Source organism: Rhea pennata, unplaced genomic scaffold (assembly GCF_028389875.1).
Source record: "Rhea pennata isolate bPtePen1 unplaced genomic scaffold, bPtePen1.pri scaffold_118, whole genome shotgun sequence".
Taxonomy (NCBI): domain Eukaryota; kingdom Metazoa; phylum Chordata; class Aves; order Rheiformes; family Rheidae; genus Rhea; species Rhea pennata.
In genome coordinates this window covers 78,767-94,749 of record NW_026907606.1, presented here as the reverse complement: position 1 = coordinate 94,749, position 15,983 = coordinate 78,767, and the positions used below count along the sequence as shown (strand labels likewise).

General features: G+C 54.6%; 1 protein-coding gene across 13 annotated transcripts in view; it reads right to left on the bottom strand.

Moving 5' to 3' along the window:
• Positions 1-15,983, bottom strand: part of LOC134154152 (tenascin-X-like) — a 56,068-nt gene that overhangs the window by 33,473 nt on the left and 6,612 nt on the right. For 9 of the 13 annotated variants that reach the window (XM_062600850.1, XM_062600859.1, XM_062600851.1 and 6 more), the window contains 16 exons: positions 15,440-15,552; positions 15,047-15,200; positions 12,961-13,818; positions 12,781-12,879; positions 11,788-12,087; positions 10,748-11,041; positions 9,793-10,086; positions 8,822-9,115; positions 7,631-7,921; positions 6,526-6,819; positions 5,761-6,057; positions 4,664-4,957; positions 3,596-3,892; positions 2,604-2,897; positions 1,116-1,412; positions 78-374 (listed from right to left, as the gene is read on the bottom strand). In XM_062600850.1, coding sequence (XP_062456834.1) covers positions 78-374; positions 1,116-1,412; positions 2,604-2,897; positions 3,596-3,892; positions 4,664-4,957; positions 5,761-6,057; positions 6,526-6,819; positions 7,631-7,921; positions 8,822-9,115; positions 9,793-10,086; positions 10,748-11,041; positions 11,788-12,087; positions 12,781-12,879; positions 12,961-13,818; positions 15,047-15,200; positions 15,440-15,552 — 4,767 coding nt within the window. Of the gene's footprint in view, positions 1-77; positions 375-1,115; positions 1,413-2,603; positions 2,898-3,595; positions 3,893-4,663; positions 4,958-5,760; positions 6,058-6,525; positions 6,820-7,630; positions 7,922-8,821; positions 9,116-9,792; positions 10,087-10,747; positions 11,042-11,787; positions 12,088-12,780; positions 12,880-12,960; positions 13,819-13,966; positions 14,019-15,046; positions 15,201-15,439; positions 15,553-15,983 lie in introns of those variants that run through there. The other 4 variants (XM_062600854.1, XM_062600856.1, XM_062600861.1 and 1 more) reach the window with 4 other exon arrangements.

The following is a 15,983-nucleotide window of genomic DNA, read 5'->3' as shown; positions in this document are numbered from 1 at the left end:
GACCCTAGCACGGATCCTGACCCAATCCAAAACAGGAGCACAGAAGGCACATGGACAGTGCCTGCAGCTTGACTCACCTGTGACAGCATCGGTGGAGATGGGGCCAAGACGCTTCCGTCCCCACACACCATACAGGTTGAACTTGTAGCGACGCGATGGGACCAGGTCGGGCACGGTCACACTGCGGGACTCACTGTCCACAGCTACCACCTGGGGCTGGCCTTGTGCATCCTTGTACTGCACTGTGAAGGAGTCAAAGGTGCCCTCGGGGACTGTCCAGTCGAGCTGGACAGAGTGAGGGGTGACATGGGAGGCCGTGAAGTCGCCCAGGCTGGGTTGGGAGGCCGGTTCTTCCTCCTCCGGTGGTGCTGGGGCTGCAATGGAGAGGGCACAATGCAAAACAGAAGCACAGTGGGGATAAAAATCCACCCATCCATCCATCCACCACTCCAACAATTTACCCACCCAAACAGACCTCCATACTGCCATATAGTCAACTCATCATCACTCCCTCTATCACTTACCCCCAAAAGCCACCTATCTGTCCAGCCAGCCACCTGCCCAGGCATCTAATCATTCACCCATTAACCAACCCATCCATCTGCCACTCATCCATCCTCCCCTTTCTCCACCTCTTTGCCCACCTAACCATTCATCCAGCCATTTAGCCATTCCTTGGTCATGCCATTAAGCCAGACAGCCACCAGTCTCTCTCTCCATCCATCCAATCATCCATTCATCTATTTGTCCAATCAGACAGACTTTCTTCCATCCAATCGACCATCTTTCCAAGCACACCTCTCTATCCAAAAGACCATAGATTCATGAATCCAGGACTGCAACAATCCATACATTCACTTAATGGTCCAATGATTCATCAAGCCACCCAAGTTTTCCACCCAGTCTTCCAAGCAATCACCTACACAATATCTCCTTACATCAGCCATCTCTCCATCCTGTAGACTCACACATGATCATCACCAATTCAGCAAACAACAACACTGCCCATTCCCCAATAACACCAAAAGGACAAGGAGGGACCCTAGCATGGATCCTGATCCAATCCAAAACAGGAGCACAGAAGGCACATGGACAGTGCCTGCAGCTCGACTCACCTGTGATCACATCGGTGGAGATGGGACCAAGACGCTTCTGTCCCCACACACCATACAGGTTGAACTTGTAGCGACGCGATGGAACCAGGTCGGGCACGGTCACACTGCGGGACTCGCCGTCCACAGGCACCACCTGGGGCTGGCCTTGTGCATCCTTGTACTGCACCGTGAAGGAGTCAAAGGTGCCTTCGGGGACGGTCCACTTCAGCTGGACAGAGTCAGGGGTGACGTGGGAGGCCGTGAGCTCGCCCAGGCGGGGCTGGTATGCCAGTTCCTCCTCCTCCAGTGGAGCTGGGCCTGTGACGGAGAGGGCACAGTGCAGAAGGAATATACAGTGGGGACAAATATCCATCCACCCATCCACCCATCCATTCATCTGTCTATTCACCTGCTCATCCATTCATCCTCCTGTCCATCTCTTCATCCATGTATCTCATCAATCACCATATATATCACCCAAATATCCATCCATGCTCCCTTTCATTTTGCTCTTTGACCCTCTATATTCTTATCCATCTACCCATCCATCCATCAGCGTGTCTATATCTCCACCAAACCATCCATCCATCACTTCTACCCTGCATGCAGCCATCCCTTCATTCATCCCCAACTCAGTGCCGAGGACCAATTCCCATTTCCCAGACAGCCTAGTGGAGAGGGCACAGTGCAGGGGACACTTGAGACAACAGCCATCCATCTCTCCAGCTAGTCAGTCAGCCATCTTTCCACACATCTGCCCAACCATCCTGCCACCTGTCCATCTAGTTATCCACCTGTTTCATCCTTCATCATCAATGAACTCACTCAACCATCCATCCCTACTCCCATTCAGGTGGCTCTTTGTCCGCCCGCACACTCATCTATCCATCCATCAATCTGTCCCTTCATCAGATCATCCTTCCATCCATCCATCCTTACACCCACCCATCCTTGCAGTGACTAGGTAGTCACCCTTCCGTTCCTCCACTGATCCAGCCGTCCATCTCATCACCACAAAGCAATCAACCTAGCCAACAATCCAAGTATTCTCCCACACTCACTCCCACATTTTTTCACGCACTCATCCATTCACCCACTTCCCTATCCATTGCACACTCAATGACTGTATTCATCCCTCCATCAAGCCTCTGGTGGGCCAGTCACTCACCCATTCATCCAGTCCTCCATTCATCAATTCACGCTTCCATCCATCCATCCAGTCACCAATCTTCCCAATGACCTTTTCCAAACCATCAGTAGAAGCATCCCTCCGACCATAAAGTCACCCAGTCAGACACACATTCATGCAGCCATCCTCCTCTACATCCATCCATCCTTCCAAACCTCAGACCTAGCACACATCTGTCCCTCCATCCAACCCCTAGTCAGCACCCAAGACCTGTTCCCATTTCCAAGGCAGCCCAAGGCGATGAGGATCGTCTTGTGCTCCTTCCACCTTCTTAATCAGAGAACAGAGGGGACAGGAATGATGCTTATGGTCACACTCACCTGTGATGGCATCAGCGGAGATGGGGCCAACACGTTTCCGTCCCCACACACCATACAGGTTGAACTTGTAGCGACGCGATGGTGCCAGGTTAGGCACGGTCACACTGCGGGACTTGCCGTCCACAGGCACCACCTGGGGCTGGCCTTGTTCGTCCTTGTACTGCACCGTGAAGGAATCAAAGGTGCCCTCGGGGACAGTCCATTCCAGCTGGACGGAGTCAGATGTGACGTGGGAGGCCGTGAGCTCGCCCAGGCGGGGCTGGGATGGTCTTTCCTCCTCCAATGGGGCTGCAGCTGCAATGGAAACCATGCAACATAGGGCATACTGGGATGTGGACATCAAGCTATCTGTCCATCTATCCATTCATCTGTCCAGCCACGTGTCCATCTATCTAATCATTCACCCATCAGTTAGGTCACTAATCCTTTATCCATCCACTTCTCAGTCCATAACTGCAGCCATCCACCTACCAATCTGTCTTTCCATTTAGCCAATCATTCGTTTGTCCGTGATTTCATGTATCCAAACAACCACGTCTCCACGCTCTTTTTTCCCATCCCTCGGGTCAGGGATCTATCCCACTCTCGATCCATCCACACATCCATTACATCCATTTAACTATTCAGAAAACCATCCAACAAGCTAAACTTCCATGAACCATCCAGTTTGTCCCACCAGCCATCTGTCCAGCCCACCAGCCATCCATACAGAAAGTCAGCCAGCTGGCCATCCATCCAAGCATTCATCCATAATATCAAATCTTCCCTTCACCCAACCATCCTATCAACCAATCTGCTACTACTTCATCCAACCCTCAGGCCTTCCAGGAAAGCATCCATTCATCCTTCTCTCCGTCCTTCCGACCTTCCATGCATTCATTCTCATCCCAAAATCAGCTCCCAAGAGCTGTTGTCACTGCTTATGCACTGGCCTGCTCCAAGAAAAAAAAAGGCCCAAAGGGGACAGGGATGATGCCCATAGCCACCCTCACCTGTGACAGCATCGGTGGAGATGGGGCCAAGACGCTTCCGTCCCCACACACCATACAGGTTGAACTTGTAGCGACGCGATGGAGCCAGGTTGGGCACAGTCACTGTGCGGGACCCACCACCCACGGACAGCACCTGGGGCTGGCCTTGTGCATCCTTGTACTGCACCGTGAAGGAGTCAAAGGTGCCCTCAGGGACGGTCCATTCCAGCTGGATGGAGTCAGGGGTTACATGGGAGGCTGTGAGGTCACCCAGGCGGGGCTGGGATGGCAGTTCCTCCTCCTCTGGTGGGGCTGGAGCTGCAATGCAGAGGGCACAATGCAAAAAAGATGCACAGCGGGGATTAAAAATCCACCCACTTGTCCATTCATCCATCTATCTCTCAATTAAGCAGAGCATCCATACATCCTTCCCCTCAATCATCCATCACTCCATCCATCTCTCCAACCATCCACCAAACACCAGCCAATTTACTCATCTCTCCACCCATCCATCCTGCCATTTCTCCACCTACTTGTCTAGGCAACCTCCGTTCCTCCATTTATGTACCTGTTGATCACTCCATTCAGCCTATTGGTCACCAGTTTGTCACTTCATCCACCCATCTAACCATCCATCCACCCTGCCCAGTCAGCCAGTCAGGCTCCTTCCATCCAATCACCCATCTTTCCAAACACATTTTTCAACCCCTCCCTCCAGCCATGGATCCATGAATCCAGGCCTCCAACTATCTCATACATTCCTTTAACCATTTAATTACTCATCCAACCATCCATTCTCCATCCATCTGTCCAAGCATGCTGCTGGTCAACCATCTTTCCAATCATCCAAATAACCATCCAACCATCCACTCAACCAACCAAATGCCCAACCATCCAACCATCCAATGTTTCATACCACCGTTCATCCGTCCATTCGTCCATCCTTGCATGCAGCCATGCCCACCACCAATTTACCATCCAAGATTCTACATCCCAGATGCCCAAATGGACCAGGATGGACTACGCTTCTGACCCGCTCTAAAACCAGTGCACAGAGGGGATGGGGATGGTGCCTGCAGCTGCCCTCACCTGTGACCGCATCGGTGGAGATGGGGCCAACACGTTTCCGTCCCCACATCCCATACAGGTTGAACTTGTAACGGCGAGATGGAACCAGGTCACGCACGGTCACACTGCGGGACTCGCCATCCACAGGCACCACCTGGGGCTGCCCTTGTGCATCCTTGTACTGCACCGCGAAGGAGTCAAAGGTGCCCTCAGGGATGGTCCAGTCGAGCTGGATGGAGCTAGGGGTGACGTGGGAGGCTGTGAGGTCACCCAGACGGGGTTGGGAAGGCAGCTCCTCTTCCAGTGGGGCCGGGGCTGCAACAGAGAGGGCACAATGCAGAAGATATAGCACGGCTAAAAATCCACCCATCCATCCATCTATCCTTCTGTCCATCCACCAGTACACCTACTCAGCTGTACATCTCTGCACATTCAACTAATCATCCCTCCATTTATCCATTTCCCTAAATATCCACCGGTCTATCCATACCCCCATCAGTACTTCTTTCCACTCAACCACCTGTCCATCCATCCCTCCTGCCATTCCTCCACCTGTTTGTCCATCATAGCCCTCACCCCTCCGTGTGTCCATTTGGCAGTCACTCCACTCAGCCAGACAGCCACCAGTCTATCATTCCATCCGTTCAGTCATCCAACCACCCACCGATCTCCCCAGTCAGTCAGCAGTGCTTCCATCCATCCAATCCCCCACCTTTCCAAGCACATCTTTTCATCTATCAGACCATGGATGTTGGAATCCAGGCTTCCAACCACTCATACATTCCTTTACCCCCCAGTTATTCATCTAACCATCCGTGCTCCCACCCATCTGTTCAAACATCTTCCTATCCAACCATCTTTCTAATCTTTCAACCAAAAACCCATTCAGCCATCCCACCAACCAGCTACACATCTATCCAATCATCCAACCTTTCATTCCAACATCCATCCACTCCTCCTTCCTGTCATGGGCCCATGGCTACCACCAATTCAGCATCTAAAACCTGATCCCATTTCCCCAAAGGCCCAAGGGAGATAGGACAGGCCCTGCCCAGGATCCTGATCCAAAAATGAACCAGTGCACAGTAGGGATGGAGGGTGCCTGCAGCTGCCCTCACCTGTGATCGCATCAGTGGAGATGGGGCCAACACGTTTCCGTCCCCACACACCATACAGGTTGAACTTGTAGCGGTGCGATGGTGCCAGGCTGGGCACGGTCACACTGCGGGACTCGCCATCCACGGGCACCACCTGGGGCTGCCCTTGTGCATCCTTGTACTGCACCGTGAAGGAGTCAAAGGTGCCCTCAGGGATCGTCCATTCAAGCTGGATGGAGCCAGGGGTGACGTGGGAGGCTGTGAGCTCGCCCAGGCGGGGTTGGGATGGAGGTTTTTCCTTTTGCAGCACTGCTGGGGCTGCAGTGAAGAGGACACAGTGCAGAAGGAATGCATAGTGGGGATAAAAATCCATCCATCCATCCATCATACATCTGTCTATCCATCTGCCCATCTAATCATTCTTCTGTCCCTCTCTTCATCCATCCATCCATCCATCTCATCTTTCACCATAATTTGAATCAACCAAGCATCCATCCATGCTCCCTTTCATTCTGCTTTGTTCACCCGTACAATCATTCATCCATCTCTCAGTCAGTTCATCCATCCACCCATCCATCTGTCCAATGAATCTGTCTACACACTCCTCAAACCATCCATCCATCCTCCCAGCCCTGCATGCACCCAGGTATCCCCAGTTCAGCACACAAGGCCTGTACCTATTTCCCAGGTGTCCCAAGAGGATCAGCATGGGCCCTGCCCAGCTTCCTGATGACTCCTGAGAGAAGGTTCAAAGGGAATAGGGATGATACCAGCAGCTGCCCTCACCTGTGACAGCATCAGTGGAGACAGGACCCAGTCGTTTCCGCCCCCACACACCGTACAGGTTGAACTTGTAGTGGTGAGATGGAGCCAGGTTGGGCACGGTCACCATGCGGGACCCACCATCAACTGCAAGTGCTTGAGGATGGCCTTGTGCATCCTTGTACTGCACCATGAAGGAGTCAAAGGTGCCCTCAGAGATGGTCCAGTCAAGCTGGACGGAGCTGGGGGTGACGTGGGAGGCAGTGAGCTCGCCCAGTTGGGGCTGGGATGGCGGTTTCTCCTCCAGCATGGCCGAGGCTGCAACAGGGAGGACGCAGTCCAGAAGACACAGTGTCAATAAAGATCTGTCATTCCATCAGTCCATCAGTTTACCCAACCATCCATCCACACGAACATACCTTCAAAAATACCCCCTCCATCTCTGTTTCCCCAAAACATCTATCCAGCCACTTATCCATCTACTGTTCCATTTATCCATCCGTCTATTCAACCATCTGTTCATCCATCCTCAACCTGTTTGTCCACCAGACTACTCACACATCTGGTTGTTACTCCGCTCAGCCAGACAGACACCCATCTTTCTCTCCACCCATCCATATGACCAACCAGACATTTGTCCAGCTGGCCTTCCATCCACCCCATCACTCACCTTTATGAGCTCCTTTTTCCATTCATCAAGGCATGCATCCATGAATCCATAAATCCAACCACCCACACATTCACTCAAACATCCAGTTCTTCCATCTATCCATGCTTCCACCTATCCCTATCGTTGTCTGTCCAACAATCTTTTCAATGATCCATCCATGCATCTACATATCCATTCAGCCGTCCAATCACCACACACCCATCCACCCAACTATCCAGCTACCTCTCCATCTGCTGTCCAACCAAACATCACACCCGTCCATCCAACCAACCAACTTTTCATTCCAAAATCTATCCATCTGTCCTTCCTGTCAGGCACCCCTGCCCACCACTAAGTCAGCTTCCAAGACCTGCTCCCAATTCCCAGGAGGTCCAAATGGATGCAGTAAGTCAGGGCTCCTGATCCAATCCAAAAACAGAGCACAGAGGGGACAGGGATGATGCCTGCAGCTGCCCTCACCTGTGACGGCGTCAGTGGAGATAGGGCCAAGACGTTTCCGTCCCCACACACCATACAGGTTGAACTTGTAGTGACGCGATGGAACCAGGTTGGGCACAGTCACACTGCGGGACTCGCCGTCCACAGGCACCACCTGGGGTTGGCCTTGTGCATCCTTGTACTGCACCATGAAGGAGTCAAAGGTGCCCTCAGGGATGGTCCAGTCAAGTTGGATGGAGTCAGATGTGACGTGGGAGGCCGTGAGTTCACCCAGGTGGGGCTGGGATGGTGGTTCTTCCGGTGGAGCCAGGGCTGCAATGGAAAGGGCTCAGTGAAGCATTTACAGTGGGGATAAATATCCACCCACCTTTCCACCAGCTCACCAGTTTACGCACTCGACCAAACACCCATACGAACATACATTCAGGTTATCGCTCCTCCATTGGTTCCTCCATCCATCCTTCCACTCAATCATCTGTCCATCCATCCGTCTAACCATCCACCCAACAACCAACTCAACCATATGTCCACCCATCCATCTTCCTATTCCTCTAGCCCTTTTTCCACACAACTCACTTGTCATGCCACTCAGCCAGTCAGCCAGACACCAGTCTGTCTCTCCACCCACCCATCCAACCAGCCAGCCATTTGTCCAGCCACTCAGCCACGCTTCTATCCATCCCATCACCCATCTTTCCAAGCACCTTTTTCCCTCCGTCAGGACATGGAACAACAAATCCATAAATCCAACCATCCATACACTCATTTAACCAACCAGTCTTCCTCCAACCATCCATGCTTCTATCCATATGTCCAAACAAGTGCCTATTAAAACCATGTTTCCAACCATAAATCCATATATCAAAAAATCCATGCACCCATCCAGTCAACAAACCACCCATACGTCCACTCAGATATCACAGAATCAGAGAACGCTTGAGGTCAGGAGAAACCTCTGAAGATCATTTAGTCCAACCCCCCTGCTATCTTTTACTGTCCAATCAAACAAAATGATACTCATGTCCAATCGTCCAACCTATCATTCCCACATCCATCCATCTGTCCTTCCTCTAATGCACATGTCCACCTCCAACTGAACACCCAAGACCTGTTCCCATTTCCCAGATGGTCCGAAAGGACAAGGATAGATCCTGCCTCACTCCAAAACAGGCACACAGAGGGGACAGGGATGGTATTCGCAGCTGATCTCACCTGTGATGGCATCGGTGGAGATGGGGCCAAGACGTTTCCGTCCCCACACACCATACAGGTTGAACTTGTAGCGACGCGATGGTGCCAGGTTGGGCACGGTCACACTGCGGGACTTGCCGTCCACAGGCACCACCTGGGGCTGGCCTTGTTCATCCTTGTACTGCACCGTGAAGGAATCAAAGGTGCCCTCAGGGATGGTCCATTCCAGCTGGACGGAGTCAGATGTGACGTGGGAGGCCGTGAGCTCGCCCAGGCGGGGCTGGGATGGTCTTTCCTCCTCCAATGGGGCTGCAGCTGCAATGGAAACCATACAACGTAGGGCATACTGGGATGTGGACATCAAGCTATCTGTCCATCTATCCATTCATCTGTCCAGCCACGTGTCCATCTATCTAACCATTCACCCATCAGTTAGGTCACTAATCCTTTATCCATCCACTTCTCAGTCCATAACTGCAGCCATCCACCTACCAATCTGTCTTTCCATTTAGCCAATCATTCGTTTGTCCGTGATTTCATGTATCCAAACAACCACATCTCCACGCTCTTTTTTCCCATCCCTCAGGTCAGGGATCTATCCCACTCTCGATCCATCCACATATCCATTACATCCATTTAACTATTCAGAAAACCATCCAACAAGCTAAACTTCCATGAACCATCTAGTTTGTCCCACCAGCCACCCATACAGAAAATCAGCCAGCTGGCCATCCATCCAAGCATTCATCCATAATATCAAATCTTCCCTTCACCCAACCATCCTATCAACCAATCTGCTACTACTTCATCCAACCCTCAGGCCTTCCAGGAAAGCATCCATTCATCCTTCTCTCCGTCCTTCTGACCTTCCATGCATTCATTCTCATCCCAAAATCAGCTCCCAAGAGCTGTTGTCACTGCTTATGCACTGGCCTGCTCCAAGAAAAAAAAGGCCCAAAGGGGACAGGGATGATGCCCATAGCCACCCTCACCTGTGACAGCATCGGTGGAGATGGGACCCAGACGTTTCCGTCCCCACACACCATACAGGTTGAAATTGTAGCGACGCGATGGAGCCAGGTCGGGCACAGTCACTGTGCGGGACCCACCACCCACAGGCAGCACCTGGGGCTGGCCTTGTGCATCCTTGTACTGCACCGTGAAGGAGTCAAAGGTGCCCTCGGGGATGGTCCATTCCAGCTGGACGGAGTCAGGGGTGACATGGGAGGCCGTGAGTTTGCCCAGGTGGGGTTGGGATGGTGGTTCTTCCTGTGGTGGTGCCGGGGCTGCAACAGAGAGGGCACAGTGTAGGACTCCATGGGTGTGGACGTCCACCCATCTGTCCAGCTATCCAACCATCTGTCCAGACATCTGCCCATCGGTCCATCTATCTAATCAATCACCCATCAATCAACTCCAATCTGTCCACCCACCTGTTGTCCCATTGCTCCATCTATTTGTCCACCATCACTCTCATCCTTCTATTTATCCATCTGTTGGTCACTCCATTTACTCGCTCAGCCACCAATCTGTCTCTCTTCTCCCAGCCACTCCTTGTTCCATCCATCCATCCATTCATCTATCCAGCCAGACAGGCTTCTTTCCATCCAAGCACTTCTTTCCATCCTTTGGCCATGGATCCGTTAATCCAGTCTTCCAGTCATCCACTCATTGCTTTATCCAGCCAATTATTCATCCAACCGTCCATGCTTCCATCCGTCTGTCCAAACATCTTCCCATCCAAACATTTTTCCAACCATCTAAAAATCCATCCAATCATCCATCCACTTCTCCTTCTGTCTACTGTCCCATCAATCAACCATCCATCCATCCTACCTCTCATGTTACCCTCCATCCTTTCCTCTCTCCATCCCTCCAACCTTGCATACACCAATGTGCACCACCAATTCAGTGGCCAAGAGCTATTCCCATTTCCCAGAAAGCCACCTGTGACAGCTTCAGTAGAGATGAGACCAATACGTTTCCTTCCCCACACCCCGTACAGGTTGAACTTGTAGCGACGGGATGGAGTCAGGTTGGGCACGGTTACGGTGCGGGATCCACCGTCAACAGCAAGGGCTTGAGGCTGGCCTTGTGCATCCTTGTACTGCACCGTGAAGGAGTCAAAGGTGCCCTCCAGGATGGTCCAGTCAAGCTGGACAGATTCAGGGGTGATGTGAGAGGCCGTGAGCTCGCCCAGGCGGGGCTGGGATGGCGTTTTCTCCTCCGGTGGAGCCACGGCTGCAATGGAGAGGGCACAGTGGAGGGCATGCTGGGGGTGGACATCCACACATATGTCCAGCCAGTCAGCCATGAAAGCATCCAACCAATAATTCCCCCAAACATTCCTCCTTCCCTTCACCCCTGCTTCCAGTCATCCATCTGTCCATGCATTCATCCTGATGATCAAACTATCAGGCAACTCAACCAGTTCTCTATGCAGTCACCCATTTCTATTATTCCATAATCCAGCTAGCTGTCTGTCCATCCGCCATCCATCTGTTTATCCATCTTTTTCTAAGTCTGTTAGTCAATCCACCCATCCATCCAACCATCCATGCAGGCTCCCATCTACGCATTCCATTTTTCAATGCACCTTTTTCCATCCATAAGCCCTTGATTACCCCCACGTTTCCAATCACACATCCATTTGGCTGTCCATTTACACAGCCAGCCTTCCAACCATCAAACCATGTCTCCATCCTTTCATCCATCCACCTGTTCAATCATCCATCTATCTGATCAACCAATCATCCATCCATCCATTCAACCATCCATCTTTCCATCTATCTGTTGGTCTAGCCAATCCTCCATCCCTCCAACCTTGCATGTAGCCATTCCTCCATCCATCCCTCAGTCAGCACCCCGGACTTGTTCCCGTATTACAGATGGGCCATGAGGAACAGGACTGGCCCTGCCAGGGCTCCTGACCCACTCCTAACCAAAGGCCCAAATGGGACAAGGATGATGCTCACAGCTGGACTCACCTGTGACCACATCAGTGGAGATGGGGCCCAGACGTTTCCGTCCCCACACACCATGCAGGTTGAACTTGTAGCGGCGAGATGGAGTCAAGTTGGATATGGTCACACTGCGGGACCCACTGCCCACAGGCAGCACCTGGGGTTGGCCTTGTGCATCCTTGTACTGCACCGTGAAGGAGTCAAAGGTGCCCTCAGGGACGGTCCAATCGAGCTGGACAGAGTCAGGGGTGACACGGGAGGCCGTGAGGTCGCCTAGTTGGGGCTGGGATGGCAGTTCCTCCTCTGATGGAGCTGGGGCTGCAACTGAGAGGGCACAGTTCAGGGGACAGACATCTGTCCATCTCTCCAGCCATCCTTCCATGCAACATCTTTCCCTCTTTCCACCTATTTCTCCATCCATCAATCAAATCACTCACTCATCCTCCCATAATTCCACCATTTGTCCAACCATCTGTTTGTCTGTCCGTTTGCCATTCCATTCATCCATCTACTCATCCATCTGATTCTCTATCCACTGCCCCATCATGCTTCCATCTATCCACCCATCTGCTCAGCTGTTTGCTCATCCATCCATCCATCTTTCAGTTTTTTCATCTTTCTCTAAGTTTATCTTTCTGTGCATCCATCCATTCATTCATCCGTTTGTCCAGCTGTCCATCCACCTGTTCTTCCATCCCTTTGTTCCTCCCCACCTATCCATCCATTTGTTCAACCACCTACCTATCCATCTGTCCATCTACCTGTTGGTCCATCCACTCATCCACCCACACTTGTAGCTTTTGCTCTGTTCATCCATCCACTCATCCATCCTCCACCCCTTCCATCCTTTTCCTCATCCATCAATCCTCCAATCCCTCCTAGCATCCCTGTTTCCATGTGTTATGTCTCCAGCTACCCACACACCATTCCATCCATCCATCCCCAATTTGGCTCCCAAGAGCTGGGGAGCCTGGACACTTGGGTCCTCTCGCTAGATCAGGGACTGCTTGGGAGTACCTGCTTCAGCCACGGTGCTATCAGGCTCGGCCACCCCCGTCAGCTCCACCTCATATCGATGCCCATGGTCTTGGGGAGGTTCACTGGTGTTGTCCACCCCTGCAAGCAGAGGAGATGGTCATGGGGGGAGAAAGAGATGTCCCAGGCAAGATCATCCCCTTCCCCATCTTCGTCACCCACCTGTTGTCACCAGGGTGGAGTAGGACTTGGAGGCGTGCCCCTGCACTACACCGTGGACCTCCACGCGATACGTGGCCCCCGGGACCAGCCCTGGGAGCCTGGCCACCGCCGCATCCCCCGGCACCCGCAACTCCCCCCCGGCCCCCTCAGGCCCTCCCAGGAGCCGGTAGCGGATCACCACAGTGTCCACATGGTCCCGCAGACCATCCAGGGTCACCAGGGCTTCGCCAGCGGCTCCCGGAATCACCCGGGGCTTGATGTGGGACGGGGGGCCTGGGGGACCCTGGCGGAGGCGGTGGAAGACCTGGTCACGCAGCTCGGCCGGGCTCCGGTGCAGCAGGTAGGAGAGGATGGCCCGGGCCACAGCTGGCACTGTCTGGTTGCCGCGGAGCGGGAACGCCGAGGCCCGGAGGTAGCTCTCCAGGCGCTGCTGCAAGGTGCCGTTGTAGGGCGAGAGCTTGGCCTCCAGGTCATGCACCACCGTCTGCAGGGACAGGCCCCCCGGGGACGCTGGGGACCGCGGGGACGCTGGGGACACTGGGGATGCTGGAGAACCCGGGGATGCAGGAGATCGTGGAGACGCTGGTGACCCCGGGGACACCGGAGAACCCGAGGATGCAGGAGACCGTGGAGATGCCGGTGACCCCGGGGACACTGGTGACACCGGGGATGCCGGTGACCCTGAGGATCCTGAGAAGCCTGGTGACACTGGGGATGCCGGTGACCTCATGGAGGCTGGCAACCCCGGGGATGCTGGTGACGCCGGGGACACCGGTGATGCCGGGGATGCAGGGGGGCCTGGGAGACCCCGAGGGGATCCTGGGGGCCCCCCATGGGCGTGCAGGGATGGGGTGGGCACTGTGAGAGCAAACAGGGCCAGTGTCACCACGCTGTCCCCTCCCCAGAAGCACCCGTCCACCAGGGACCGGGTGGGGGAGACGGACATGGCAACGGATGAGGGGACAGACAGACCCCGTGGCGACACAGCGGGGACACCCAGACCTACGGGGACAAACGGATGCACAGGGAGGCACCAGGGGTTGTAGAGACACACGGACCTACGGGGACAGATGGACATGTGGGGACAGACTGGGGACACACGGAGCCACGGGGACACACAGACGGACGGGTCCAAGCGGACACACGGAGCCATGGGCACAGATAGACGCACGGCCACAGACAGAGCCAGGGCACAGACGACGGTTGCAGGCACCATCCCCATCCTCACCCTTGTCCCTTTGCCAGTCCCCATCCTCAGGCCCATCCCTGTCCTTGTCCCCATGCCCAAAGTCATCCCATGTCTCTCCCTGTCCCCATTCCTGTGCCTGTCCACATCCCCATCCCTCTTACGGTCCCCATCCCCATCCCTGTCCCCATCCCTGTCCCAGTCCTCATCCCCATCCCTGTCCCCATCCCCACCACTGTGCCCATGGCCATCTCCATGACTTTCCCTGTCCCCATCCCTGTGCCCAACAATGTCCCTGTCCCTGTCCCCATCCCCATCCCTGTCCCTGTCCCCATCACCATCCCCATCACCATGCTCCTGGCCATCTCCATGTCTCTCCTTGTCCCCATTCCTGTTCCCATTCCCCATCCCTGTCCCCATCCCCATTCCCATCCCTATCCCCATTCACCATCCCCATCCTTGTTCCCATCCCTATCCCTGTCCCCGTCCCCATCCCTGTTCCTGTCCCCATCCCCATACTCCTGGCTATCTCCATGTTTCTCCTTGTCCCCATCCCTGTCCCCATCCCTGTCCCCATCCCTATTCCCATTCCCCGTCCCCATCCTTGTCCCCATCCCCATCCCTATCCCTGTTCCCTGTCCCCATCCCCATCACTGTCCCCATCCCCATCACCATGCTCCTGGCCATCTCCATGTCCCTCCCTGTCTCCATCCCTGTCCCTATCCCCATCCACATCACTGTCCCCATCCCCATCCCTGTCCCCATTCCCTGTTGCCATCACCATCACTGTCCCCATCTCTGCGACCATCAGCATCCCCATCCCCATCCTCGTCCCCATCCCCATAACCGTCCCCCTCCCTATCATCATCTCCGTCCCCACCGCCGTGCGGTGCCACGTACAGGTGCGGACGCGCAGGGTGCTGGGCGCCCCGGCATGCTGCTCCCGCTGCGCCTGCACCGAGACCTCGTAGGCGCCACCGGGCACCAGCCCCGTTGCCTCGAAGGTGACGGCAGAGCTGGGCAGCTGGTGCATGGTCACTGCCTCCGCCTCGTCCTGGGAACGGGGACAGGCCACTGGGGACGCCATGGGGGACGGCCCTGGCCCACAGCCAGTGGCTGCAGCCAATGGGTCCGGGCAGGCATCGGGGATGCGTCGGAGACGTGTTGGGGATCCCACAGTGGGGACCTGTCCCCCATCTCCATCCCCAAGCCTGGTAGCCGGCAGGTGGTCACAGCCATTGGCTTGTCCTGGGGCCATGGGTGTGTTGGGGACACGTTGGGGTTCCAGCTCACCATGGGGATGATGGCCACCTGGAAGCCATCCACAGGCTGTTGTGGCTGTGACCAGGCCACCTGGAAGGACGTCTGGTTGCGGGCAGTCACATGCAGGGTCACCAAGGGGATCTCTGTGGGGACATGGCACCATCAGTGAGCGCCACTATGGGGACACCCTGAGGATGGGGCTCCCACGGGATGGGGACACCATGGGACGGGGCACCCATGGGACAGGCACACCCTGGGGATACCACAGGGACACCCATAGGATGGGGACACCATGGGGACACCCTGGGGTGAAGAACCCATGGCATGGGGACCCCATGGGAACACCGTGGGGATGGGGCACCCATGGGATGGGGATGCCATGGGGACACCATGGGGATGAAGAAACCATGGGATGGGGACACCATGCGAACACTGTGGGGATGGGGCACCCACGGGATGGGGACACCATGGGAACACCATGGGGATGGAGCACCCATGGGACAGGGACACCGTGGGAATACCATGGGGACAGGACACCCATGGGATGGGGATGCCATGGGAACACCATGGGGAT